The sequence below is a fragment of the Myodes glareolus genome, chromosome X (assembly GCF_982192425.1).
Source record: "Myodes glareolus chromosome X, mMyoGla1.1, whole genome shotgun sequence".
Taxonomy (NCBI): Eukaryota; Metazoa; Chordata; class Mammalia; order Rodentia; family Cricetidae; genus Myodes; species Myodes glareolus.
The window spans coordinates 88,016,736-88,044,308 of record NC_142053.1 but is presented as its reverse complement, the minus strand read 5'-3'; the positions used below and the strand labels follow the sequence as shown (position 1 = coordinate 88,044,308).

Here is a 27,573-nt window from a genome sequence, read left to right as displayed (position 1 = left end):
CTAATGGCTCTTTCTTTAAGAACATCAGCAACAAAAGTCAAAGTCAATGCACACACACTCCAATTTGTTCCTATATTAAATGTATGACCTTTAAATATGCATTGTTAAGTAAACAATAGGACACAGATCCCCATCCCTCCCTGAGTTCACCAGAAATTTACCAAAGTTGTCTAATGTTTTGTGTTTTATATGGTTCTATCAATCAAACTCAGTCTTACAAATGCTAGGTAGGCATTCTACCCTTGAACCACATTCTCAGCCCTTAGCATGATGAGAGTCTTGTTACATACCTCAGGCTGGACTTGAACTTTATACACGTATACAATTTGTAAATGGTCATGACCTCTCCATTCTTCTGACTTTGCCTTTCAAGTACTTGGACTACAGATGTACTTGGGACAATCATTTTCTTGTTCTTTCTTTTTTGAGAAAGGTTTGTGTATACCCACTATTTGCATATATAAAACAAATGCTTCAGAAAAACACTTCATTCAGTAAACATTTATTGAGGGCCTGTCATGTACCAGACACTCTTTTATGTTCTTAGGAGATGGCACCCCATGTGGAATTTGAAGTGGGTTCCCAATTTTTTTTTCTTTCAGAAAACGTGTTGTACATAGTATCTATATGATACATGCACATGTATGGGACCATACACCTGTGTGCATACATGTAGACGCCAGAAAACCTTGAGTGTTTTCCTTTAATACTTTTTACGTTACTGCCTTGAGACAGGATCTCTCAGTGAACTAAAATCTCACCATTTTGGCTAAGCTGGCTCCCTAAAAAGCTCTTGGAACACAGCTGTCATTTCCTTTAATACTAGAGTTACAGGCATGCACAAACATGCTTTGTGTTTTATGCAGTTGCTGAGATTAGAACTCAGATCTTCCAGCATTCTTATCTATTAATCCATCTCCCCAGATCCTCAAAAGCATTTTCTAATCTGTCCTGTTATGCACAATCTTTATAAATTTCTGAGGTAATTATCCTGCAGATTAAGAAAATGGGATGATTTAACCAAGGTTGCTCCAATTAAGTACTTGGGAAATGCCTGGAACCTGTGTCATTAGGCAGCTTTTTCTTGGCAACCAGTGCATCTCAAACTCCATTTTGCATCAAAATAATCCCATCTATGTCAAAACCATAGATTCACATCAGGAGTGGGGTCTAATAATCGTCATCCATAATGACCCCAGATGATGTTCAAAAAAATACTTGGTCTACACCAACCTAGCAACTGCTCTCTCTGGCCAAGGGTAACTCACATCTCTTTGTCTGTCTCAGTATCTCAATACACTTAAAGGGGGATGTGGACTAGCTTAAGGGCCTAAGAGAAAAAGCATCTCAAGATATTTGAAAAAATAGGTAAAAAGGTGTGTGTACATACATTGTGGGGGGCAGGGGGAACGAAACAAGAACCTTTTTCTGGGCAGAAAAATCCAGTCTTTAAAAAGCAATATCATGTAAGTCCCAAAACATACGCAGTAAAGTGAGCTACTCTGATGTAGACTAGGACTATAAATATGCATCTTTAGACCATGGAATATGTAACCACGTATTTTCAAGTCCCTTCTTCACATTTAATCTAGATGGTTCTTGGTGATCTTTCAGGCTTTGACTTTCCAGTATGCTAGAAAACCTTTAGCCCTTGCCTTTGTGAGGAGAGCAGCATTGAAAAAAAAAAACTCTGTATTAACCAATGCACAAGGGTGCTTTATCAACACCTATATGGTTACACGGAAAAGTTTGTTGTGCTGGTGGACTCATGGAATGCTTTTAAGACTAACAAAAACTAGACTAGTTCCCTTGAAAAGCAATATATCAGATCAAGATGTGTATGTACATGTCATACACATAAATGTATGTATGTACATATACATAAATTACACATGTACTATATATGTATATATTATAAACATACCTATTTATATAGTATTATTTGAGATGATATACACTCCCTTTACGGTCAAGTTAGAACCCTTGTTGAAGTTCAGTGATGAAAATATTTGTTTACCATGGCTGAAGCTCTGGGTACCATCTGCAGCTTGGAGTGGCTTGGGGGTAGGCAGGGCACAAAACACCTTGAATGGGTTCTGAAACAGTATTTCCACCATAAAGTTTCAACATTTCTTGGAACAGCTACTCATAGAAACAAACACCTTAAGGTACTTGGAAGAAACTTAAGTAACTCTGTCCTCCCTCATCAGGCTAAAGGTTCTGCCTGTTTCCTGGCAACTAGGGTCTGATGGAGAATGGGCACTATGAGGTAAGATGACTGAAAACCAGGTGACCATAGCACAGGGGCTGACATCACTAAGATATATCTTAAAGCTCCAAGATGACTGCAAAAGTATACTGTATCTTTTCTAAGCCAAATCACAGAGAAATGACAAAGTATACCGTATTTCCAGCTTTTTTTCCCATTGGTTTTTCAGTTTGTTGCTCCAAAACAAAACAAAACAAAACACCTGGATCCCCCCACTCCCTGCTACCTCCTGTCCCCACAAAGCCCCATGCCCCAGTTGTTCACTGGGCTCTAGAGACAGCTATGCCTCTTTTCTGGGCCCTGATGTTTTCATGTAGGCTTGCCCACACTACAGGGATGCAATGCAGAAATATGTTTTAAGGAGTCAGGCAGAAGATATGCCTACTAGTTATGAAGGCAGCTGGTATACTTAATAGGCCCCAGGCTCCAGGTTCTACTTAAAAGCCTTGTTACCATGTCACCTGTTATAGAATATCCACAAAATAAAGGGAGAATTACACTTGTCTAACTCAGAAGACACACCCTCATCTCTCAAACACCATGACAAAAAATCTGTTTATTATTTTTCAAAACAAAACAGAAAATCTGGGGAAATATTCAAATTTCTATTGCGGTGGAAAGCTAAATTGATGTAGTTGATCTGAACTATTTCCCAGGTTGTTCAGTCTGTCCCATGGACGGACTCTGGACTGAACTGTGGCTATAGCGGGGCTGCAGGGCCATTTGCATCAGGACAGCCATCAGAAGAGCTGCAGGCCAGCTTTGAGCCCATGCAGTTGTCCCTGGTTCCAGAGAAGGCCCTCCAAGTTGCCGCTGCTGCTGCTGCTGCTGCTAGAGTTGTTACTGCCTCCACAACTTAGGCTCAAAGTGCTGCAGAGAAAATGGGCAGTCAGTATGGAAAGGGGTGGCTCTGATCTCTGGAGGAGCTAAGGGAACTTGACTTGTATGTGCCTATGGGAAAGACCAGCTTCCTGCCTGTCTTTAGAGAGAGATAGGAACTACTCTGACGAATGATTTCAGGTGAGAACCAGGGGTGGCTCTGCTCCCTGCCCATTGCTCCGCCCATGAAAGGAAGGAATGGAAGAGTAGAACTTCTCAAGTGAAGCATTACGCAGAACTGCAGTACAGAAACCAGGTTAAATCTCATGTATTGCTTGAGATTAAGGGATAGAGGCCCCACCTCAGCTCCAGGAAGATAACAGAGTGGCTGCCTCGGAAGGTCCTAGAGCTTAGGACCCAAAGGACATTCGGGTGGATCCCTCTCACAACTAATAGCGAGTTAAGGGGCTCAATATGAGGCTTGGGAAATAGAATTAATGTGACCCAACTCCGCTCCATATTTTAAGACTGCTTGAGGTACACAACTATCCTGTCTCCCTAACCTCAGAAACACTCTTCAGTTCCTTCTTCCTGTGGATCAAAGGTCCTTCCAGCTAGATGAGGTGCCATCTAGCTGAGAGCTAAGCTATAAGCCTTCACTCAGGCAGATCTATAGTTACAGTAGATGAATGAAAAATAAAATTATTCCCTGGCAGTGCTGAAGCATGCATGAGCAGCCCATATATGGCGGTTCTGTTGAACTTGTCCATATTGGGTTTCATGATGATGAGGATGACTGACCAGGTCTCTTCCTCAAAAGGACACAAGATCTTACTACAGATGGTTGTGAGCCACCATGTGGTCGCTGGGAATTTAACTCAGGACCTTTGGAAGACCAGGCAGTGCTCTTAACCAGTGAGCCATCTTTCCAGTACTATAGTTATGATACTATAGCTGAAAAAAACCTTAGAAGTAATAGCCCCACCCCTTCCCATCACCCACAACTTTACAGACAAAGAAACTAAGGTCCAGAGTTGAATAAGAAAGAATCTGCCCAAAGTCACATAGCCAAGTCAAGGGTGAAGCTGAGCAAAGTAAGGGTGGGCATTTCATACACCAATTACCAATGGAAGAGGGCTATAAAGATGGGCCAAGTCAACAGCTCTATATGCCCTGGCACTCACTAAGCCAAGCTTTCCTAGGGCCAGGTTAGTTGGAGGAGAAAGGGGCCTCTTACAATGGAATCCCATACCCAATTAATTGGCTTCCCCAGCTACCTCCTCTATTCATCTGCTTCTGGGGCAATTAGGTTTTAGAGTCCTCCCCCAGAATGCTCAAGTGAAGGGGAGTTCAAGTCATCTCCTAGGGAATAAGCAAGCAGAACAGGAATTGGATTCTCAATTCCAATGGCCCACAGACAAATGCATACAGAGAAGCACTTGCATACAAACTGGACTCAATCTGGAAGGGGCATCAAATCATGTGTGGCTACTCCATTGGTTCCCTACACTAGGGAAAAGGAATAACAAGGGCATAACCACTGACTCATCCAACCCACCTTTGTTACCTCTTCATCTATCAGAGGCAGTCAAAGGGCTGAGAAAGCCCACTGCCACAGGTACTCACCTACTCCTGGACTTTGGGGCTTCTAGCCGCTGCTCGAGTACAGGTTGGTCCAAAAGATACATGGTGTCGTAATTATCCAACAAAAGTTCTGTTGGGTCGTCAGTCTGACCTGGCATTCGGCCTATAGGGAATGCACCCCATCGCACATCTTCTGCATAACAAAGAAAGGTGGCAAGAGTAAGCTTGGGAAAAGTCCAAACTATACTCAAAGATTCCATCTTAATTAGAAGGGCAGTCATTAAAAAAACAAGTAACAATAAATGCTGGTAAAGATATGGAGAGGGAACTCTCATACCCTGCTGATGGGAATGTAAATTAGTCCAGCCACTGCAGGAGTCAGGATAATGGTTTCTCAAAACAAAAACAAAATAAACAAACAAACAACAACAAAAACCCAGAGTACCGTATTTACTCAAAGGATTTCAAAAATCAATGTATCACAGAGATGTTTGCACATCAGTGCCTATTACAGCATTATTCACAGTAGCCAAACCGTGGAACCAACCTAGGTGCTCAAGAACAGAGGAGTGAATAAAGGAAAGGCGACAGATAAAAATCAAGGTTTTTTTGGCTCTAAAGAACTAAGTCACATTTGAAAGAAAATGGATACTATGGCAGAAAGCCATATTAAGTAAGCCAATCTCAGAAAGACAAATACCAGGCTTTCTCTTATTTGTGGTTTCAGTGTGGGCTTTCTACATGTCCCAGGCTCTGTCCTCACTGTTAGCACTTCTCAAGAATACTCCTCTGTGCATCTTAGCATTCTACCACCTTGGCACTTTATAACTCTTACCCCCATGTGCTTACATTATATACACATACACACAGCTACAGACACTTTCCACCGCATAAGCAAAGACATTCTCAGATACAGCTGTATCAATGCATTAATTACTGGAAATCTCAGAATTCGCACAGCATGTCCTGTCCATACTCACCAATACTGATCACAATTGTTTATACAGCTATACCCCCGTGATGTGCTTGAATGCCATATCCTTTCTTAGTGGCCTTGCCCAAAGATATATACACACACATACACATATCCTTAAGGGAGGATACTATTTCCGAAGTTAGAACAATCTATTTGCACATCTCCCTAATCCTGGCCCTTATAAGAATTTGTCTGTCTTCATAACGTTTTAGCACCCAATAGAGATACCATCACACACAAGGCTCACTACCATTGGTTCTATCAGGCATGAGCTGGCCATTCCCATCACTAACATTCCCAAACATATGTATAGTATTGTCCATATCTCTTTAGTCTGACATCCTTGTACATGTCCTCTAAGTTACAGCACAGAGCCGATTCTAAATGGCTCTCACTGCCTAGCCATAAACCCCTCTGTAGGCTCCCACCTTCCCTCACACAGACACTTTCTGGATTGCATGCGTTTCAGCTGATCTTGTTTTCTCTTCAGAAAACACATATAACACTATAACCTATTTGAGATTCTCTTCACCTCCTCTATTTTTCTCTTCCACCCACATCTAACCCCACAGACACAATTCCTGTGCCAATTCCTCTCCCTTTTGCTATTTACAACCCCCCCACCCCCAAACTCTCAGCCTTCCTTGCCCTAAGAGGTTTTTCTGTCACTATGTCACAATTTACCTATCAAATGCCATACAGACATGGACACAGACAGACAGACACACTGCTCACTCACTCCTGGCACTCCCACTCAAGAGTTTTTATATCACAATCCTTCCATACCTGTCTTCATAGGGCAAAGGCTACAGCTCTTGCCACAAGCTCATTCAATTCTTGATTCTATCTTACTCCTCACTGGGCTCAGCTGTTTTCCTTCCTTCTCCAGGCTTGGGCACACAGACCATGCTCCTGCCTCTGGTTTCCATGTGCATGCAGATAAGTACCACCCCATATTGATTGTTCTATTTGTTCCATGTCTGTTTCCATTAAGGCTCCTCCTCAAACTAAATGAAGTCATTCAAAAAACTACCCTCAGAGAAGAGGACCCATGCACCTCACTCTCCATCACCAAGCCTCCTCTGCATCCCCTTTGGGCTTCAATCTCATGGACTTGGATGAACACCTAACATCTGAACCACTCTCTATTTTCTCTTGATTTTATCTCCGGTTTTTCTGACTTAATACCCTGGGTTCCAATACACACAGCAAAAACTAGTTACCACAAGTGAGTCTCTTATGTGTACACAGAAAGCACTCTTAGTGTACATGAAAGCATGCGCCCTAATACATACACAACCCTGGCCTATCACATTCTTTCCTTCTTATTGCCCAGGACTCACACACAGGTACTTAGTTAAATGTGCTAGTGTGCTACTTATGTGAAGCCGCTTGCCATCCATGTATCTGGTTGCCTAAGGCTTGCCACATACTATCTACATCCTGTTCCTTTCTCATCTATTCTCTAGGGTGAAGGAAAGCCTCAAGAGTCAGCCAGAAGAGCACAATGGCATGAAACTATAATTCTACCTACTCAGGAGGATGAAATAGGGGATTATTTGAAGCCACAGGAACAACTGCAGTGTAGGCAGCATAGTGAAACCTCTACCTCAAAAAGAGTTAAAGCTGAGGATAGTGGGGCAAGCACTCAGAAGGCTAAGGCTACAGGATCTCAAGTCTGGGGTTACATTGTGACACTGAATCTTAAGAGAGGTGGGAGGAGAGGCAGAAGGAGACTGAAAACAGAGGAAGGGCCAATGAAGAATAGAGGCAATCGATGAAAGAAGAAAGGAAGTGGATTTAAGGGCTACTTACCAGAGCTTACTTGCCATGCTGAACCCTGCAAAGCTTCCCTTTTCCAGGACATAACCCTAGTATTCTCAAAATCGTAGGATTCCTTCATAAGAGAAAAAGCCCCCATCTCCATTCTGTCTTCATCGTCATCTTCATCTTCATCTTCGTCTTCTTCATCATCTTCATCATCATCATCTTCATCCTCATCCACTTCCTCTTCTTCCTCTATCAAGTCATAACTTTCCTCTACATCTTCCTCCATCTCATCTTGAAAGACCTTTTGCTCCTGTTCCTCATCCTCATCCTGTTCCACCTCATTCTCCTGCTCCTCCTCCTCCTCCTCCTCCTCCTCCTCATTCTCCTTTTCCTCCCCTTGCTTGGCATCCTTAAGGCTGCCTTGCTCCTTCAGTTGAGTATTTTCTTCAGACTCACAGTTGGCACCAGATGGTTTTGGGTCCTGATGTAAGGTATCCAATGTGTATGGACTTTTCCCAGTGGAAGAGGAACCTACACTTGTCTTTGCCACACCATTTTCTCCATTCTGAGTATAAATGGAACAGACACGCAGCAGCTTCTCCTGCTCCCCATCTGGCAAGACCTGTCCCATGGCGTTGAAGACTCTAAGCAAATGGAGGGATGGAGTAGGAAAAGGTCAAGGTCTCAAGTCAGTTCACAGCCCAGCACTCTGGGGTTTGAACTTATTCTCTTAACTTTCACACCTGCCTCTGAAGGGCAGCACAACAGAGCAGAGAGAATGCAAAACAGGAACATGTATGCTACCGCACTTCTCTGGCACATCTCTACGCTTTACTTCTATCCTCATTAAAATGAAGACAAAAACAGAATCCAACTTCTAGGGTTCTTGGGAGGAGGAAATAAAGCTCACCTAGAATGCCTGGCTGAGTGTCTGGCACACAATGACAGGCAATGAGTGACAGCTACTAGTCTGCACTCAAACACTACATAAATACAAACTAGCCTAAACGGGCGTATGGGACTGAAAATCAGAATGGGAGAACAGTCTCTCCTTTGGGCCTAACTGAGGATTCCATCCTGAGGGCCAAGGATATGGTGGGAGTGTGCTGGGTTTCTTCTGCATGGAACACAATGTGTGATTCCTTATGGGAGCAGCTACAGCCCAGCCTGGAATGGAGGAAAAGAAAGAAAACAGCAGCAGTTGACGAGACAAAGCGAATGTGGAAGGGAGGCCTGATGAGCTCTGTTACTTGATTGTGCGTGCTATAGGAGCTAAGGGGAAGCAGAAAGTTCAAGGAGGGAGCAGAGACTGGGGAGGGCTTCATGTAGGTGAGGCCCAGGTAGCCCAGGGACAAGAGGGAGTACACTGCCTGTGGCCAGAGTAGCCTGGCTGGAGGGCAAGGCCCGTGCTGGGGAGCTGTGGGAAGAAAAGAAGGCTGGGAAGGGAAGTGTGTGCATCATGGGGCAGGCCACCTGCCAACTCCGAGGACAGGTCAAAGTCACCGTTTCTGAAGATCACCATGCTAACCACATGGAGGGAGGATGGCCAGGGCAGGGAGCCTAGAGGCAGGAAGACCAGGGAGGCACCTGTTCTCACAGCTCAAAACAGTTGGTTAGGGAGGACCTCAGGCACTGTTGGTAGACATGGCAGGGAGGAAGCTGGAAAGGACAGACACACAAAGAGCACGGCTTGGTGACCAATGGGAAGGGTCCAACAGAGGAGAATTCAACAAGATGATACTGTGCACATAACAGACAGTGCTAACAACAAAACCACTAACAGATACAGAGCTGCTGGGGAGGATGAAGGTGAGCACAGCTCACAGAGCCTGCCCCCTAAGGGGTGGCCGGCACTGTGGGACACACAGCAGGATGGAGGGATGGGGCACGTCCTTCTAGAAGTGTAGAATGTGAACTAGGCATGTTTTGCGGAGAGAGCACAAGCAGCGCATGCAGACTGGTCGCATATGACTGGCCACTGGTCTCTGGGGACAGAGCTGGGATCTACTGACTGGACTGGGAGCCCCTGTTGGCAGAACTCTTTTCATATTCCAAGAGGACACTCGTTCATATCGAGCTGATCGCCCGGCTGAGGGAAGCTCCTGGATGCCTACAGCTTTATGTGAGGAAAAGGCAGGAAGAAAGCCTACCCTCTCACTGTGGTCCATTAGTGTGATTAATAATAAATGTCCTCAGGCACTTGGCGTTGGCAAGATGCCTTGTCCCTGCTGCTTATTACCCGTCCCCTGTGCCCAGCTTCTAGCCAGCCCATTAGGTGCTGTACTGATACAAATTATCAAATGCACCTCTTTTCTGACTATGCCTGTCACAGCCTGGGACTGAGGTCATGGGTTTAGGCCGGTGGAAAGTAAGCGGAGTTTAGACCCACATAACTCAGGTCCTGATTCTCATCCCATTATCCAAAAACCACTGTGATTTTAAGGTACTTCGATCCTTAGTCCCTAGATACCCTATCTGTGAAAACATATTATACTTCCACCTCCCAAGACTGCTGTGTCAAATTAAAGGAAATAGCCTACTGAAAAAAGAAACATGATGCCTAATACTTAGTGGTATCTTTTATATTTTCTCTGGAAAAAAAAAACAAAAAACAAAAACAGAGTTCTGTATTCACACAGTAACAGGTTTTCTGCCATAGCTCAATCTATGTGGAACATTATAGAAAACCTCAGACATAAGGACAGGCTACAGGGGGTTTGGGCCCTAACTGTAGCATAACTAGGCACAACCCCTCTATTTCCCACTCTGTATAATGGGTGATTTGATGCAAATTCATTGATTATCTGAGAAAGGTAGGATCTGTGCACAAGGAATCGTACCCAGGTGAGCCGCTGTTACTGCTGGCATGTGTCGCATCCCTCTGATATGCTTGGGTTGGGAGAAGATCTCTGTGGTCCAGACTTCTCCAAGACCAGCAGCTTCCACTCTGCAGGCACTTAGGATTGGAAAGTACCTTGAAGGCCATCTAATCAAACCTCTCCATTCTGCTCTTTTCACTCCCTCCCCCAAGTACAAACACATCCTATTTCTTCTACATTTTAAGAACTTCCTTGATTTTTCTCTTTTTGAAATGCACAAGTGCTTCCTTTGATGCTCTAACCTCATAAACTGCTAGTTTGCTTCCCCATTTCTTATTCACATCACTTGTAATCCAGAGCTCACACATCTGGCAGCGTGGCTGTCCAGCTTGGTCCCATCTCCTGAAGCTCCTGCCTTGGCTGAATTTGTCTGTAAGGCCACATTTTTAGTTTATAAATGATTGTAGCCCAGATGCCACTAAGGGTTCAAGAAAGACTTTTGGATCAAATAGATGGATGAGGAAACTAACACAGTCTTGGCATCCAGTCTCCCATTTCACTCATTCCTCACACACTGGGTCATGTCCTACCAATATAAGCACTGCTGCTAAGGAGACGGCGGAGGATATTTCACTGAGTTCAATGGCATTTACTAAAGTCTGCCTGGTACCTGGATTTGTGTGATACGCTGGAGTACAGAGAGCTAATGCAGAGCTCTTGCCCTTGCAAAGCTTAGTCTAGGAGAGGGAGGAAGGAGACACAGGGGGCGGGGTAGACACGGCAACATAAATCTCAAATTTGGAAAATATTTACGAGTCAGCAAAGGTGCTACCACCAAGTGAGATCTGTAACAGGAAAGGGTCTGCTCTGGCACGGGACTGCCCATTCAAAGGCAGATTCTGTTGAACATGCAGTTGAATAGAGGAAACTGAATTGTGGAGGAAAAGGACTAGACTAAGGAGATGCGAGCTGAAAAGTTTATATGGACAAGAAATAAACACTGGCATTTCCAGGAGGGTATGGCATTCAGCATTAATGTAGCAGATATAGAAATTAATGAGAAGACCTGGTTTAGATAATTAGGTCAAGGCAGCTTTGGGACCGAGTACCAACAAAACTGCAGCAGGTTAAGAAGGAAAAAAGGAGTGAGAAAATCAAGATGATGCGTGAGAACCACTTTCGGGACATAGGAAAAAAAAGTACCAAGCTGATAATAAGCAAACAAAAATATGCATGGTCAAAGCAGATACTGCTTGTATTATTACTCTTTTAACACAAAAAGAAAAAGCTCAGACACATTCATAAAGGGTAAGAATCGGCTAAGCAAAAGAGAAACTGGGGTGGGGCCCCAACAAGGCTGGCCTCTGAAGCACAGACAGAAGAATGGGTTTTGATGCAGTGCAAGGCCACCTCAAACTGAGATTGATGGTGTTGACTTTAGAGACAGACCAGCTCAAGAGGACTCAACCTCAGGTTGAGGGAGACCTGGTACATGCCTTCTTCTATCAGAGGAAGCTAGGGTGAAATGGAAGGACTAGAGGTCAATGGGATGTGTTTAGAACAGTCCAGGACTGGAGGCCAACTGGTCAGTAAACAAATGCTCAGACATAGAACTGAAGACTGGCGTGAGACTAGAAAGTATAGCTCTACATTAGCAGCAATGAGCAGTGCTGTTTTTCTCAGGGTGAGCTCGACTACCTACCCAGGCTGAGGAAAGGAAGAAACAGAGCTGGGAAATGAATCCCAGCCTGGGAGTCTGTAAGTCAGCCACTGTCAAAGGATCGCAAGAACAGAAGGTGCCAAAGAGAAGTGATGTGATTAACTACAGACAAGGCTGAAGAAACAAAATAAAGGAAAGAAATAAAGGGATGGCGGTTGGGACACAGGTAAAAGCAGTGTCAAGGGATAGGAGGGTGAAAAATGAAAGGACAAGACATGGTCACCAAGTAGGATGCTGGGATGTCAGCTTTCGGAGGAAGAAAGCTCGGAATAATGGAAATATGCTGCTGCATACAGTACAGAATGAAAATCTCCGGAGTTGAGGAAATGCGGGATAAATGGGTCAGTCAAATGACAAATACTGCTCTAGAAAGCAGGAAGAGAATCAGGTACTAAAGGCTTTCAGGAGAATGAGGGAAGTAGCTTAGGGTCAGGAAGTGACAGAAAAGAGGGAAGGCAAACAACCATGGATATTTACAGGAATCAAAACAACACTCCAACTGACCACACAACTTAGAGAGAACTGAATAAAGGGGCCTCACAAGAGATATGGTTACCATGACAGGTAGGTCCAGAAACACAAATATATTTGGATGTCAGGTTAAACCTTCATTGTGCTAAGAAAGCATTGGGGATTGTTGTATAACTATCAAAGGTATACTTTAGGAAGCAAATAGAGGAGATAGCACTGGGCTTCGAGCCAGAAGACCTGGGTTCAATAATAAACACCAGTTACCATTTACTGTGCACTTACTCTGTGCAGGCCACTATGCTAAGCATTCTCAAACCAGACTCAGTTTAGCCAAGTCTTAAAAGGAATGACCATAGGAAGCAGCACCCTACCCCTCCCCCTTTCCAGACTCAGTTCTCCAATCTGTTACTGGAAGGAATGGGATACCAGGTTAGACATCTCCAAAAGAACCTTCCAACTCAGCCAGTCTAATGCTGTGAGGTCCTGAGGCTTCCAGAGCCATACCCTATTACCAGAGGGAATTAAGACTTACAGCTGAAGGAGTTGGGGGCTGGCCCAGCAAGGTGAGCCCAAGCAGGACTCGACCACCTGGGGCCAATCAAGGGAGGCAGAACAGTTGAACAGCCTCCAGCTCTTTCTTGCTTCCCACTGGCTGGCAGAAAACCTCCGGGCATTCCGTCCTGAAAGAAAACAGAGGCTTAAGATAAAGACTCAGGTGAGTCCTCCACCCAGTCTTTGACCTCAAAATTCAGGACCAATCCCTCATCCCTCCCCACCTCCACTCCCCCTCAAATCTCCACCCTGTATTTTCCAACTGTGCAAAGCATCCAGAGTGCCCAATTTACTTGGCTCTGAGAAAAGGAAGAGGGAGACCTATTTGTTCACTACTCCCTACAGGACTCTCTTGAGCAACTTTAAACCTTTAACAAGGGAGTTGTCCATATGGTGGTACTTTACAGCAGAGCGGAGACCACTGGCATAAGCTTCTGCTTGAGATGCCTGGGCCCTGGGAAGAGGGCTAGTTTTCCTCACCAATCTTGGTGTTGGCCACGATCAGTTCAACAGTCCATCTAAGGATGTAGGTAGACCGGATCCCAGTGCTCCCCAAGGTAGACAACTCAAAGAACATCCTCTCCAGCAGGGCCTGTGTGAAGGTCTGGGAGTGCAGGCCCCTGAGCAGGGGCTGCCAGAACTGAGAGAATGGCTTTGGCACCAAGACGTCATTCAAGTTGATGTTTTCTGGTTTGTGAGGGATACCCGTTGATGGATGGGAAGGGCAAGAGAATGAGAGAGCACCAAAGCAAGCCAGCAAGAGGGGGTGGGGCAAAGAGAAGAAAAAATGCACACCGAAGAGAAAGAATAGACATACCCAAGTCCCAACAACAAGAATTGCCATTGCAGAGCAAGAGGAAAGGAAAGCAGAACAGCGGGGAAAGAGAAACCAGTTAGTATCTGGTAAACAACAACTAATACAAAACCAAATACAAAAGAAAAAGAGCTCTGATTCTGACTTCAGCTTTGTTGATAACTCACTGCGTGAATTTGGTTCAGTAACTTCCCCTTTCTGGACCTCAGTCTGACCATCTGTAACATGAGGATGTTGGACTAGATGACCTCTCAAGGCCCTTCCAATGCTGCTGTTCTAGCTCTCTAGCTAGTGGCTAAATCATATTTAACAAGGCACAACAACAGTGTTAAGAAATCCCCGCCCTACCCATTCCTACCCACCTTGACCAATTCAAGGCCACCTAAAGAAAGTCCCACTACATCAGCAGGACTGTCTGTTCTGTTCAGCCAAAGGGCTGAAGTTTCAGTCCCGTCCCACCCCACGCTCCAGCCCACTTCTGGAGTTCCCACACAAGAAACACAGAACCCTAAGATTCCCGTGGACATCCAGGACCCTACCTTCATACTCTATCTGCAAAGCTGCCAACTGCTCGAAAGTGGGGACGAGGAAGCCTTCATCCAGAAAAGCATCCAGCAAAGCATCCCTAAAGCAAACAGACAGTAATTTAGAGGGCATGGTTGCACATGCCTACAATCCCAGCTACTCAGGAGACAAAGGAAGCCAAGGCAAAAGCAGCCCTAAGTTCAGAACCACCCTCAGTAACATAACAAACCTCAGTCTCAAAGGAAGAAAAAGGTGTCCTTTCCAAATACACTGCATTGATTCGCTGGCTATTTAAAACTGAAATATGGAGTCTGTACCACTGGCTAGGGCTCAATGGTACAAGACTTAGCACAGTGTGCATAAGGGCCAGGGCCTGACTCCCACCACAAAGAAGAAAGACAAAATCAAAAACAAAACAAAACAAAACAAAAAGCACACACTAAAATGCAAACTGACAGAAGACTCACCTATTCCTGCAACACTTCCAAAACAGCTAATGTCTCTGGTTCAAATGGCCAGAGTCAGTGGGAGAGACTAAGTAGTAGGTGACAATAGTTATTAGGCTTCAGGCTCCCGGGGGAGGAGCTGAGCCAGAGTCTGGAATTAGTGGGCTTTAAACACTCATGTACCAAGCACATGGTGATGTGACGTCTATGGATGAGAACAGTGGTGACTGAACAACTCAAAGAACAGAATAAAATTCTTAGGCTGACAGAAAGAAATAAATGCCAAGGTTAGAGCTCAGTTCCTACAATATTTTTGTTTCTCCTGCCCGTTTCTCTGTCCTCTACACATTCCCTTCTTACTACCTTCTTTTAGATCCCAAAAGCTGAAATGTTAGGTATTCAATTGCAAGTCCAATTCAGGACTTTGTACTGAGAACCCAGATAAAAGTTAAAGGGGTTGAAAACATCACAAAGAGGGGAGATTTCTCAGCTTCATCTAACTCAAATTTAAATCAGCAACAGCGAATTCTCTACAGCTACTGGCTTGCTAAGAACCTCTCCTAGCTGACTAGGTCTAAAGGAGTCAACAAGCTTTCACGATGTCCTAGTATCTAGAGGGCTGACAACATAGTCAGTTCCATCTTATCCATCAGACCAAATTTGAGAAATTGTCCTTTCAATCATCCCTCATCTCCTCAGATAAGTAGTCTAGAACTTAAAACAGCCACTGTTATTCCTTTTGATCTCTGGTCCCTTTAAGGGGCAAGCCACGCCCACTCCCAGCAACTTTTGACCTTTCATCGCCATCTTAACTCTTTTTGTTCCCTCTCTTGACCTGTGCACACAAGTTTTCCCATTTCTCTCTTTTTCTATTCCTTTCTTTCTCTCCCTCTTCTTTAAGTAATAAATATTCATCTTTATATTCAGTCCTATGTCTATTTACTATGTCTTATAAGCCTTTTATCCGCTGCACCTGCTCACCCGCCCGCCTGCTCTCCAGGCCGCATGGCAGGACCAGCTTGCCACCCTGGGGATCTTGCAGGGACCCACAGCTGTTCTTGTGGGACTAGCGGCTGCTCTGCGAGCCTGCCGGGGCATGCCAGCATATTTTTTAAAGAATATTATTCGGTGCCATGGACTTGAGAGATTTGCCCGCCCCGGGGGCCCGGCTTTAGGTTCCGTTGTCCGGGACTCTGAGCTCCAACTTCTGGGACTGAATCGGGACCAAGGACCTTCTCGACAATGACCCATGTGTTCCATCTGACTGGGCATGGCTCCTACAAACACCGGCTTCTAATCGTGAGTTTCCCCATTCCGGCCAGTTTAACCGAGTCTTTTAACCTGGGAATTGACGGGTACTCCCGGTGTTTCTGGGGGGGGGGGGACTCCCCATTCCTTCGCTGGCATTCAATTACGGCTTGCATCCTGTTAAGCCCATGTCTGGGACAGCCCCCAGCACTCCCGCACCTAGAGGCCCGAAGTCTCCAGTTCTTACTTTTTCTCTTCTTTCATTCTTTTCTTCCTTCTCATAGTTCTCACGGTTGGCTGATACGGTTCAGCCCTCGGCCTCTGCTTTCTGAGCAATTTGCCCAAAATCACCTAGGCCCTTAGCACCCCACATATGGATCGTGGACGCCCACCCACGTGTCCTGGGTGTTCGATCCATCTGTATCTTGCCTAAACGGGGAGCCGTTCCCGCTGTAGGCTTGAGGTGCCACGGATTTTGAGGGTTTTTTTCACAGTCTTGATCATGGGAAGTAAGCCGTCCCAGTCTAAATATACCTTATTTAAAATCCTCCACACTCATCCGTCTTTAAATTGTCTGTTTGTACAGGTTTTCATGATTCAGGGTCTGGATAGCAACCGCCCACGGCAGGCGGCCCCCGGCTTTTAAAATTCCTGCTGGCTTTTCCATTCCAGCCGTGGCATGGTGCAGTTTTTCGGTTCCAGCCTTTTGCTCCCCTCTGCGGCTTGTGGTACAGCATGGCAGTTCAGCAACAGGGCAGATCACGCCTTTAGGTCCCTCTCATTAAGCTTAAAATCCTTACAGCTCAAAAATTGTAACTTTATTCCCACAACACATGGCCATCGCCATGTTCACTGGGGTCAAGTGACTTTATCACTATCTTGGTCAAGAGCCAGGTCACGTGACCAAGCTCTCCCATTCTTATGTATGCCCTGCCTTTCCCCCCTCCCCATTGTTCACTGAAATCCTCTCCTTAACTCTGCTACAGGTGTTTTGCAGAGTGACATGCTTTTGATAGGGCCCATCAAAAGCATGCACGTTGCCCAATTCCTGTTCATTCTTTCTATGTATAATAATTGTTCATTACATCTCATTTCAGACTACAAAATCGTAAGTCTCATATTTTAAACTGGTATGTACTTTTAACTCTCTTACAAAAATGCCTTCTCTATCACTGTCAGTTCTGCCACTAATCTTAACGTTACGAACAGTTTTTTTTTCTTTCTTTCTGTCTTTTTACAAGTGTAAATCTTACCTGTTAAGAGTCAGTACAATCAAGCTCAGACCCAACCTTCCAGACAAATTCTATACTGCAGCTATACCTAATAAACAGCCTCAACTGCTGAGAGATCTGGGGAATGTGATATTTAAGTATTTAATTACTTAAAAAAACTTTTCATAACAAAGAGAGACAGGTTGGCTCCTAGCAGCACTCTGTTTCCTCCAAGAAGACAGAAGACAAATGGACACAGAACAATATCCATCTGCAGTTGCAGAACAGCGTCCATCTGCAGTTCACTTCGACTGCCGAGCGCTGTCCATTGGGCAAAACTGCCTTTCACCTAAACTGAAGACCTCCAGACGTGGACAGAATTGCTGGAATCGACAGCCTAGCTGCCCAGGTTCAAGGTAGGCCTGTCTTCCTACAGATTTCTTAGCCCACAGAGTCTTCTGGAGCCTGACAGGCCCTGTGCTAAACAGAAAAGGTCAAGTACAACCTTCAGCGACCACAGAGGACCCAAAAGAGTGGCTCTGGTTGCCAACCAAGTAAGTTCTTTGTCATTTTTTAATCAGTAACTCAAGTAAAATCTTATCCTTCTCAAAGATCTCTGACAGTTGGATAGCTGAGAGGTTTTGCCAGGTTGCCCCACCAAATAAAAAATACTTTTCATTGTACAAAAATATGTCACAGTCATTATACAATGTATATGTCTAAAACTTCTGTTTTTACAAACCCAAGGAGTTCTTATGAGTTCCAGGGAGCCCAATTTAAAAACCCACCATAAACAGGTCAGATACATCCCCCTCAATTCCCTGGTCCTAAAAATTTTTTTCTTAATTTAACTTTGTCCTCTGTTCTGCCAATACCCTAACCAGGTACAAGGAACACCAGACATTTCCATGCCACAGACACCTGTCAGGAGCAGAGACCAACTATGCCAGGATGTGACCAGCACCCAGCCTTCTCTCGGGTTCTTCCCCCCCCCCCCAAGACGACACTCACAAATCAGCCAGAAGCAGTCTTGAGAATTTGCCACCCCAATTCCCTCAAACTGTGGTGTCTAATCTCCTGCTTTTTATTATAAAAAGGATCCGGGAATGTTATTCCTTTTGGTCTCTGGTCCCTTTAAGGGGCAAGCCACGCCCACTCCCAGCGACTTCTGACCCCTCGTCTCCATCTTAACCCTCTTTCTGTTCCCTCTCTTGGCATGTGCACACGTGTTTTCCTTTCTCTCTCCCTTTTTCTATTCCTGTCTTTCTTTCTCTCCCTCTTTAAGTAATAAATGCTCATCTTTATGTTCAGCCTTATGTCTATTTTACTATGTCTTATAAGCCTTTTATTTGCCGTCTCCACCTGCCCACTTGGGTGACTCTCCCGGTCACATGGCAGCACCAGCCTGTCCGGAATGAGCCACCGCTCTGCTGCTTGCTGCGGGGAATCTGCACCGCTCTAGCCGTCTCTGCCTGGACTAGCGGCTGCGGTCACGCCAGCATTATATTTTTTAAGGAATAGAAGCCACCAGCTATCTGCTCAGCACAAAAGGGCAGATACTACTATGTAGGGCACAGGGGTAGTTCTTCCCAGCTGCTAGAGAAGCTATCCCTCAGACTTTTGCTGAAGGGTAGAGTCAAGAAGTCTAGCATGGGCAAATTCTAGTAAAATGCCTTTGGAAGCATGGTGGGGTGCACACATTTAATCTGAGCACTCAGAAAGCACAGGCAGGTAAATCTCTTGAGTTCCAAGACAGCCTGGTCTACATAGTGCGTTTCAGGCCTGCCAGAGCTATACAGGGAGACCCTGTCTCAAAATATAAAACAGACAAACAAAAAACCCGTAACAACACCATCACCTTTGGAACTAGTCTTCTGTAAATAGACAAGATAACAAGAGTAATCCCAGCTTACATGACAAGCTTCCATCCAAACTCACCTATAACAGATCTAGTATAGATTCTTTTCAACTCTGCGTCTCAGATATCTTTTAACTTTCCTTCACTGTAGGGCCAGCATTACCTCCATAGTTTTTTGTTTCATCTTCTCTTTCTTCCCTTTTGGCACTGGAAATATCAAGCCAAAGGTTTTGTGCACACTAGGCACCTGCTCTACCACTGAACCACATCACACTCCCAGCCTTCCTCCACAGGTTGGTGGTAGCGAGTCCTTCAAAGCCCTTTCAAACTGAATTAGGCAGAATAAACAAGAGCAACATTTTTGCCTACTTGGCTTGAATTGTGGGCAGGGGGACACAGCTATACTGAGTGAGAGGAGGGAATTTAGCCTCTAGCAGCCACACCCTAAGAAGGCCTTGCCTTTGTCTAGGTAGTGAGGTGCTAGTTGCCAGGGAAGGCACTCCTCACTCTGGCTGTTCTAGTAACTCACAGCAGGCAACCTGGTGGCTAGCAGGGTTAGAGGCAGACCATACAGAAGACATAGTCACCATAAAAGGGAGGAAGATCTCCTCTAGGATTTCCTACAACAGACCAGCTAGCTAGAATATGACACCTGCTTTCCCTTTCTGGTACTAAGAATTGAATTCAGGGCATTGCACATACTAGGCAACCATAACATCACTGAGCTATATTCCCAGGCACCTTTCTTTTTCCCCCACTCAACTATTATTTTGAGACAGGGTCTCATAAGTTGCAGACTGGTTTTGAACTTATTCTGTAGCCCAGGCTGTGAATTTGCAATCTGCCTACCTCAACCTCTCAAATAGCTTGGATTACAAGTCTACATCACCAGGTATGGTTTGGAAATCAATTTCAATGAGGCTTTCATCCTCTACCCTAGAGAGCAGGTAACCCAGAGTTACCAAGTTACAAACCTGTTCTCCCATGTAATGCTTTTGAGTTCTTCCAGGATACACTGTACACATGGAGAAAGGTTGTTCCACACCTTAACAGCCTGAGGTAAATGCCTATATTTCTCCAGCACCTGACAGCAAAAAGAGTCAATCAGAAGTATGACCCTGCCAAGCAACCCACCCCAAATTCCTTTAGGATCCCTTCTCATAGTACCCCAGCACTGCCCTTAAGGGAACAGGACAAAGCACACAAGAGGGGCCCGCAACTCCTTTATTGGCCCAGCAACTACAAATGACTAGATTTTCTTCTTCTCCCACTCTCCCCCTCCAAACCCTCTGTGGCTCCCAATAATCAGATACTCTGATACTAGGTGTCACATGGAAGGATATAGTTTGAGATAAGCAGAGATTTTTGAGTCAAAGGGTAAGAAACAAATGGGAGAAATGAGTTATGGGAGCAAGGGAATTGTTGAGACCCAAGTTCTTATCCTGCTTCTGTTATTAACTATGTATATAACTCTGACTCTGTCCTGTTCCTCATCCAAGGTTTCAGTCTGTCTGTAAAAAAGGGAGAATGAACTAAATGATTTCTGAGTCTTTCTATAAAAACTGTACCTTAAGTCTCATCTGATGGAGAGAAGCTCACTAGCCCCACCTGCTGGTCATCTTGAGAACCACAAGGTTCTACAACTGTAGCCCATTCCCAGTTCTATACACCAGAGCAGACAGTCCATCAACTTCACTATGGGTTAGCCTCCTTCCATCACTTCACAGGAACATCTTCTTACTCTCTGCTCTTCTTGTTCCTAGTCCCACCCCCTCCAAGCAGTACCTTCATGCTTTGCCACTTTTCTTCCAAATTCTCTGAGAAGTTCCCTCATGCTCTGCCACTTTCAAATTCTTTCTCAAGATTTCTCTCTCAGGTAGCTGGCAAGAGGGAAGAAATGGCTGTGGCAGGTAACAGCATACTGCACCAAGGACACTTACCTTAAACTGCTCCTCTTCATATGATACCAGCAATTCCCGTGCTTTTTCTGAAAACAGCATGGAAAAAAGTTAGGGAAAGAAGCCCAGCCTCGCACTCTCTTTGTGAATCCGAGCCTCTTATATCTCCTTTCTTATGCTATGAACTAAGAACTAAAATTCCTTCCCCACTTACTTCACATAACTCAAGAAAAATCATGGGGCAAACACAATAACCATTATAGCACGGAAACTATCCCAGCGAGATAGTTTATTTACAACAGTCAGTTTTTATACCAGGACTCACTAGATTCCACAGAAACTGTTCCATTAGGGGAACAAGCAGTTCTGAGCCCAGGATGAGTGTTCTTTGCCCACATGAATACCTACCGTACAGCTCCTTATATCTTGGACTGGGTTCTGGAGGAGCATCTTCCTCTTTCTTGTCTTTATCGTTCACATTGTCCTTGACAGGTAGCTCTTCATCTTTGTCTTCCTCTTGAGGCTCTGGTTCTGGTTCTGGTTCTGCTTCTACTACAACATCAACAATAGTTTCACCTTCCTGTTCTTGATGTTCTTCTGGCTCTATCTGGTCATCTTCCAACTCCCAGGTCTCTTTCAGGGTATCCTCCAGTTGACGGCTCCAGTACGTCTTCTGGAGCCAATTCAGGACAAAGTAGCAACCTAGAAGAAGTGCGTGAATGGGGCAGACATGCCATAGGACTAACTATGGGCAAGTAACTAGCAGGCTCCTAGCTTTCTGGGCCTCTGCTCTCATTTTGCATGTATCAATGGGAAAGTCTAAGGAAAAGACATGGCTGCAGGGCTCAACTCCCAAGTAGACACATATAGCCTCTCTTGAGCCTGGTCTCTGTATCCTACTGCTCACTAATATATTTTCCAGGAGAAAAAAAAACCACTACCACTGGCCTTAGACATGGGTGACAAATAAAACAAGGGATGGTAAATGGGAGACCTGAAGCCTAGCTACACCAGCTACTTACATTCCCTTAGCCAAATCGCTTTTCTTTTCCAGATCTCGGTTTTCTGATTATAAGGGAAGAGCCCAAATCAGGGAGTTTTCATCAAGATAAAAAGAATGCCGAGTTCATGACACTATGGTTTACACCTCTCAACCCACCCCCTTCAGACTACTATACCACCTATGTAACAAAATTTAAGAAGAAAACATATCCTATAATTAAAATATCAAAAAGGACCATAACAGTGGGGCTAAAGAGATGACTCATCAGCTAAACAGCAATTGTACCTACATAGAACCCAGTTTCAGATCCCAGTGCCTAGAGCAGGTGGCTTATGACTGCCTATTACCCTAGTTTCAGGAGCCTCAAAAACCTCTCCTGGCCTCTACAGGTATACACAGATAAATAGTAAATATACACTCATGTATATAAATAAAAATAACTCTGAAATTTAAAAAAAAAAAGGACCAGAACAGTACACTGCCAAGTCTTATTGAAACCTTAAACAAAGTAATACAAATCCTGATTTCATTTCTCATACATTTTCATATATGGCTCTTTCCATACGAAAATACTACGTATTGCGATTATCAAGCTTTGGAAAGCCCCTTATACTGTAGCCAAAATGAATCTATAACATATTTCATCCAAGTTCTGGTCCCAACACCAGGTATAATCTTCCCCTCTGTCTCCCATCCCCAAATGCCACACAGCCCAGGCCCAGGAGCTTAACTGTGATAGGCATCACACCCAGTGACACTCACCTCTGCGGCAGTCATTTATATGGGGCATTTTCTTGTGGGTCAACTTGTGGCGAAGTTCAACAATCCAGTCTGGAATGTTCACCTGATTTAGGAGTAGAGAATGAATTTAATTAGAAATGAGAAAATAATAAGGCTTGCAGAAACTCAGGGATGAATCACCCTGACCATCCATCCCCAGTGAAGATTTCAGTCTTACTGATAATCAAGATTAAAATATAGGGTTCCTGACTATATTTTACTGCTCATTGGAAGTAGTGTTAAATAAGAAAAGGCAACTATCCCCACCCATTCTCCTTCAAGAGATTTCTATGAATGAGCATTAGTCATTACCTTCTTGGCTTCTCTTTGCCCTGTCCTTCTTAGGTACCTTTATCCTTTTCTGCCTCCCACAAGAGCTCCAGGAAGTTTTCCATGGTTGAGAACACATCCACCCCCAAAGCCCCTACACAACTAACATACTCACTCAAGCCAGAAATATCTGACATTTTCTTGCTGCTTGGCTGAGCTGTTTCTTTCCTCAGACTGCTAGCTCCCAGAAGGCAGGCATTTTGACTACTACCCTCTTTTGTGTCCCTACCCAGAGGTATAGTCAGGCTCCTTACTTTCATTGGGCGACTGCAGACAAGACAAGCAGAGCTTGCCAAGCCCACCGAAATGCAAGTTATGAGAACCATGGAAACAATCTGCTTCTTTAAAACTGTAAAACTGGACATTCAATCGTCAAGTCAATACCTTTCTGTTAAGGACTCCAACAGCACAAGACATAATCCCAAGATTCAACAAATGGGATTGCATGACACTTAAAAGTGTCTGCATATCAAAGAAAATAACAAAACATAGAGATAGCACAACTTAGAAAATGGGAGAAAAATCTTTGTCAAGTATATATCATATAGGCATTAATACCTATAAAGAATCTCCAAAATTAAACAATAAAATATTGTACAATCAATAAATATACTAACATACACTTCTCAAAGAAATGTGCACAGTAAATAAATATTTGAAATACTGTTCAACAGCTTTAGGTCTTAAGAAAAGATAAATTTTTTTCAAGATTTGACCTCAACCCAGTCAGAATTGCTATCATTAAGAAAACAAGCAATCGGTTGGTGGTGGCACACACATCATTAATCCCAGCACTCGGGGGGCAGAGGCAGGAGGATCTTGGTGAATTTGAGGCCAGCCTTGGTCTACAAGAGCTAATTCCAGGACAGGCTCCAAAGCCACAGAGAAACCCTGTCTCGAAACAAAAAAAAAAAAAACACAAAAAACAAAAACAAACCAAAAAGAAAGAAAGAAAACCAAGCAACAGTAAATACTGATGAGATGTGGGGAAAAGAATACCCTTATTCACTGCTGGCAGGAGTGTAAACTTAGGTATGGCCATTATAGAGGTTCCTAAATAATTAAATTGAAAATTATATGATCCACCTACACCACTCCTGGGTATATACCCAGGGATTCTAAGGCAAAATACCACAGAAATACTTACGCATCCTCATTTACTGCTACCTTGATTCACAATGCTGTAATAACTAATGAGCCCATAGGTCTATCAACACGTACATGAAGACAACATGACGCATTTACAGAATGAAATTTTACTCAGTTGTAAAGTATGATATCGTCAGGAAAACAGATTGAATTGGAGATCAGTATGTGAAGCAAACAAAATAAGCCAAACCCAGAAAGTCAACCAGTTCATAGATTTTCTCGTATGCAGAATCTAGAGTTAAATTTATAGATGTGCATGTATATGTTTAGGCGGTGAATATAGAAAGCAGACTGTGGGGGAGGGACAAAGGGAACAAGTGAGGCTAAGGGAATGTGACATGTAAGCAAAGGGAAGGACGATTTGAGAGAGAGAAGCAGAGAGGAACCAATAAACAAAGTATAACCATATGTGTATGAATGCTGCAGCGGAACACAGGCTTTCATGTGGTAACAACACAAAACCTGAGAGCTAAGGGTCTGATGCTCCTCGTGGGTCTGTCTACCTAGTAGTGATGAAATTAATCTGCTTACATGTTACACCAGGACCCAGTCAAGAAACCTTCCTAGAAAAATAGAATGTGCAATGCCATTTTATCACACATACCTCCTGAGCCAGGTACTTGAGGGGAAGGTTAGAAGATTTGGTCTTCCTCTCTGAGATAAGATTCACAAACCTGGGTTGGGAAAGAAATGTGGTAGAGTATAAAAACCTGTTTTACTCAAAATTCCTTGTGAAGTTACTGATATCTTGCACTTCTACAATCTTTTTACTGACTGGCCTGTTCTTATGATTGGTGTCAGCCAAAAGCAGGGATATTTCCACTCACCCCAACTTTGACTGAGGACTATGCTATGCACTGAAACAATACAGAGAAATAAGATACTGTTCTGGTCTTGGCAAATTTGGTCTGGAATACTCATGACATATGATAGAACACAATATGCTATAGATATCAGAACAAATGACTACATCATATGGGGGACAGATAAATGACAGAAACAGAGGACAAAGGGGAAGACATCAAGACAGAGAGTGGAACTATATAAGTTTTAGAAAACTTCAGCGGCAACCCTTCCCCAAAATGTATGAAATTCTCAGAACCACTATGATTCAGTTCAATTGGAAGCCTGTGTCTTTTCTTCCACAATTCATGTGGGGGGTGGTATGATAAGACGTTTGGACAATCCACAGTAAATTCCAGCAATGAACCACTGAGAAACGTTTCTCTGAGCTGGGAACAATGGCAACTAGGGAGGCAGAGGCAAGAGGATCACCTGGGAGTAGGAAGCCAGCCTCAGCTACAAAGTGAGCTGTAGACCAGGAGAAGCTACATGATGAAACCCTGCCCAAAGAAAGGAATTGGTGAAAAGTTAAGAGACTAAGTTAATAGGGAAGGGGAAACCCAAATTGTCAAAGCTGCGTTAGCTCTAAATACTCCACATGTTCTGAATGTCATGCTCCCTCATAGCCCTACACTTGGTTCTGAAAACTCTACATGGTCTGAATTTCACATCCCCTCACAGACCTACACATATTTCAGAAAGGAGAGGGGGAAAAAGGAGAGAGAAGGCTTTCTGGAAAGGAAGAAAAGATTGTGTGGACCAGGCATAGTTGTGAACAAGGCAGAGTCATGACCAAGATAAACAATCACAAGGTGACTGATTCACACACAAAGACCTACCTAGGGTTTTTGTTCAGGTAGCACATGACAAGCCTTGTTCATCCAAGTTTACCCACCTCCAGTTCCCAAAGCCACCCCCCAGTTTTACCCCATGCTGGTCTTACCTGACCAACGCCATGCCATAGAGCAGTCTAAGTTCATCGGTGCCCAAGCCACCAGCTACATCCATGAGCTTACAGCGTACCAGGTCAGCAGTAGAAGCCACTGCCAGGGGCAGGTCGTTGCCTAACCTAAAGGGCCACAGTCCAGCACCATCATAAAAGTCCTGACGTTGTCCCACCCTCTACCACTGAATCTTGGTCGCTGCACTATACTCCCAATACACACTGAAGAAGTGCATGGGAATACAAAACACCGTGGGAAAGACAGGGCAAAATCCCTGAGATCCAACGGTAATAAAGAAAGTGAGACGCTGGCTGGGATACACGTGATGTATGAGCTACTACAGTTAGCAGCAGTTGTGTGGACACAGTTCGTTCTCTCGCCCTCCCCAAACTATTTAGCTAGAGAGCTCCCAAATCACGATCACACCCCACGCCCCAAACTGAACTGAGCAGCCACCTCAAGCCCGCGTCTAATCTAAAGAGCCACACAGTCCAATCCCTAACTAGAATCAGAAAGCCACCCTAGCATGTCTAACTACTCCCCTTTAGTCCTGGACTCAGGTCCCCTCTGTTTGGCAAGTAAAGCTTAAACCTCACCGGTCCAAAAACATTAAGGGGACATACACCCTATTTTTCATCCACGAGGTGAGTAGGAGAACTTGGCTGCAACCCGCCCCCGCCCCCGCCTTCCCTCCCCCAGGCACTTGGGAGGGAGGCACCAGAAGGTAACTTTGGGGAAGGCTATAGAAAATAGGGTTGTCGGGGGAACTCAGGAAAGGAAGGAGTGAAGCACCCCCAGCATCCAGGTCAGAGGGCTGACCCCACCGCCGCCTTACCTGCTCCGCCACACCGTAATACGGTTCAGCGCGTACTGCTGCAATTTCTGATCATCGCAGAACAGATAAACCGTCACTTGATCCCACTCAGCCCGGCTCAGCCAGGAGACCACGATACTCTCGGGACACGGCGGCGGCTGAAGCTGTTTCTCTTTGGAGCCGTGCCCGTCCCACGAACGCCACACGGGGTCCATCCCGGCGGGGAACCAAGACCAGGTTCAGTCCTGGAACCCCACCAGACCTGAAAAGCGACCGTGTACCGCGCGCTTCCTCAGCCTTCCCGTTAACGTGCGACCCTCGCTTCAAACGGCGGCCACCTCACCAGCCAATTGGAGAGCGCGACCCTGACGCAAGCCCGCCTCTCAGCGTTAGGGTGTCCAATTGGAACGTGGGGCATGGATCCCACGTGCACTCGCCACCGGAAGTGTTCTTTCCACAAAGTCGCCTTACCAGAACCGCAAGCGTTCAGCTTTTAGGTTCTGCTGGTTTCCTGGCTGTTGTGCGTCTTCTGTCCCTTACAGCAACCAGTGTGTCCGGACTGCAAAGAGGGGAAAAAAAATACTTTGCGCCCCTTGGCGGTCAACGGAGGAATTGTACTCCATTACTGTACTTTCCCAATAATATGCTTTAAGTTATTTATCTCCTTAAAAAGTTCCTAATCCGATAGATTACTGTGAACACTGAAGAATAACTACAGAAAAAAGTAAAC

General features: G+C 44.7%; 1 protein-coding gene across 5 annotated transcripts; it reads right to left on the bottom strand.

The window, feature by feature from the left end:
- Positions 1 to 2,798: 2,798 nt before the first annotated feature.
- On the bottom strand, positions 2,799 to 27,187 carry Las1l (LAS1 like ribosome biogenesis factor). 5 transcript variants are annotated; one of them, XM_048417744.3, is made up of 14 exons: positions 26,865 to 27,185; positions 26,029 to 26,154; positions 24,847 to 24,916; positions 22,746 to 22,827; positions 21,389 to 21,682; positions 21,023 to 21,069; positions 20,057 to 20,166; positions 14,334 to 14,419; positions 13,962 to 14,012; positions 13,461 to 13,667; positions 12,961 to 13,108; positions 7,464 to 8,062; positions 4,715 to 4,862; positions 2,799 to 3,139 (listed from the first exon to the last, which is right to left on the bottom strand). In XM_048417744.3, the coding sequence occupies exons 1-14, from the start codon at positions 27,056 to 27,058 to the stop codon at positions 3,010 to 3,012; spliced, it is 2,292 nt and encodes a 763-aa protein (XP_048273701.3). In that variant the 5' UTR covers positions 27,059 to 27,185; the 3' UTR covers positions 2,799 to 3,009. The 5 variants fall into 5 exon arrangements, with proteins under 5 accessions (XP_048273701.3, XP_048273700.3, XP_048273705.3 ...); XM_048417743.3 differs by having other exon boundaries at positions 4,715 to 4,865; positions 26,865 to 27,184; XM_048417748.3 differs by lacking the exon at positions 13,962 to 14,012 and having other exon boundaries at positions 26,865 to 27,184.
- Between the last annotated feature and the right edge of the window lie 386 nt (positions 27,188 to 27,573).

What these genes read in the sequence shown, in the direction of transcription:
- Las1l (XM_048417743.3), bottom strand. Translation starts at nt 27,058, where the DNA reads ATGGACCCCGTGTGGCGTTCGTGGGACGGGCACGGCTCCAAAGAGAAA. An exon ending in TATGGCATGGCGTTGGTCAG is followed by an intron (nt 24,917 to 26,028) that starts GTAAGACCAGCA and finishes TTCCCAACCCAG; the next exon opens with GTTTGTGAATCTTATCTCAG. An exon ending in AGCCCCCAACTCCTTCAGCT is followed by an intron (nt 8,063 to 12,960) that starts GTAAGTCTTAAT and finishes CCATTTGCTTAG; the next exon opens with AGTCTTCAACGCCATGGGAC.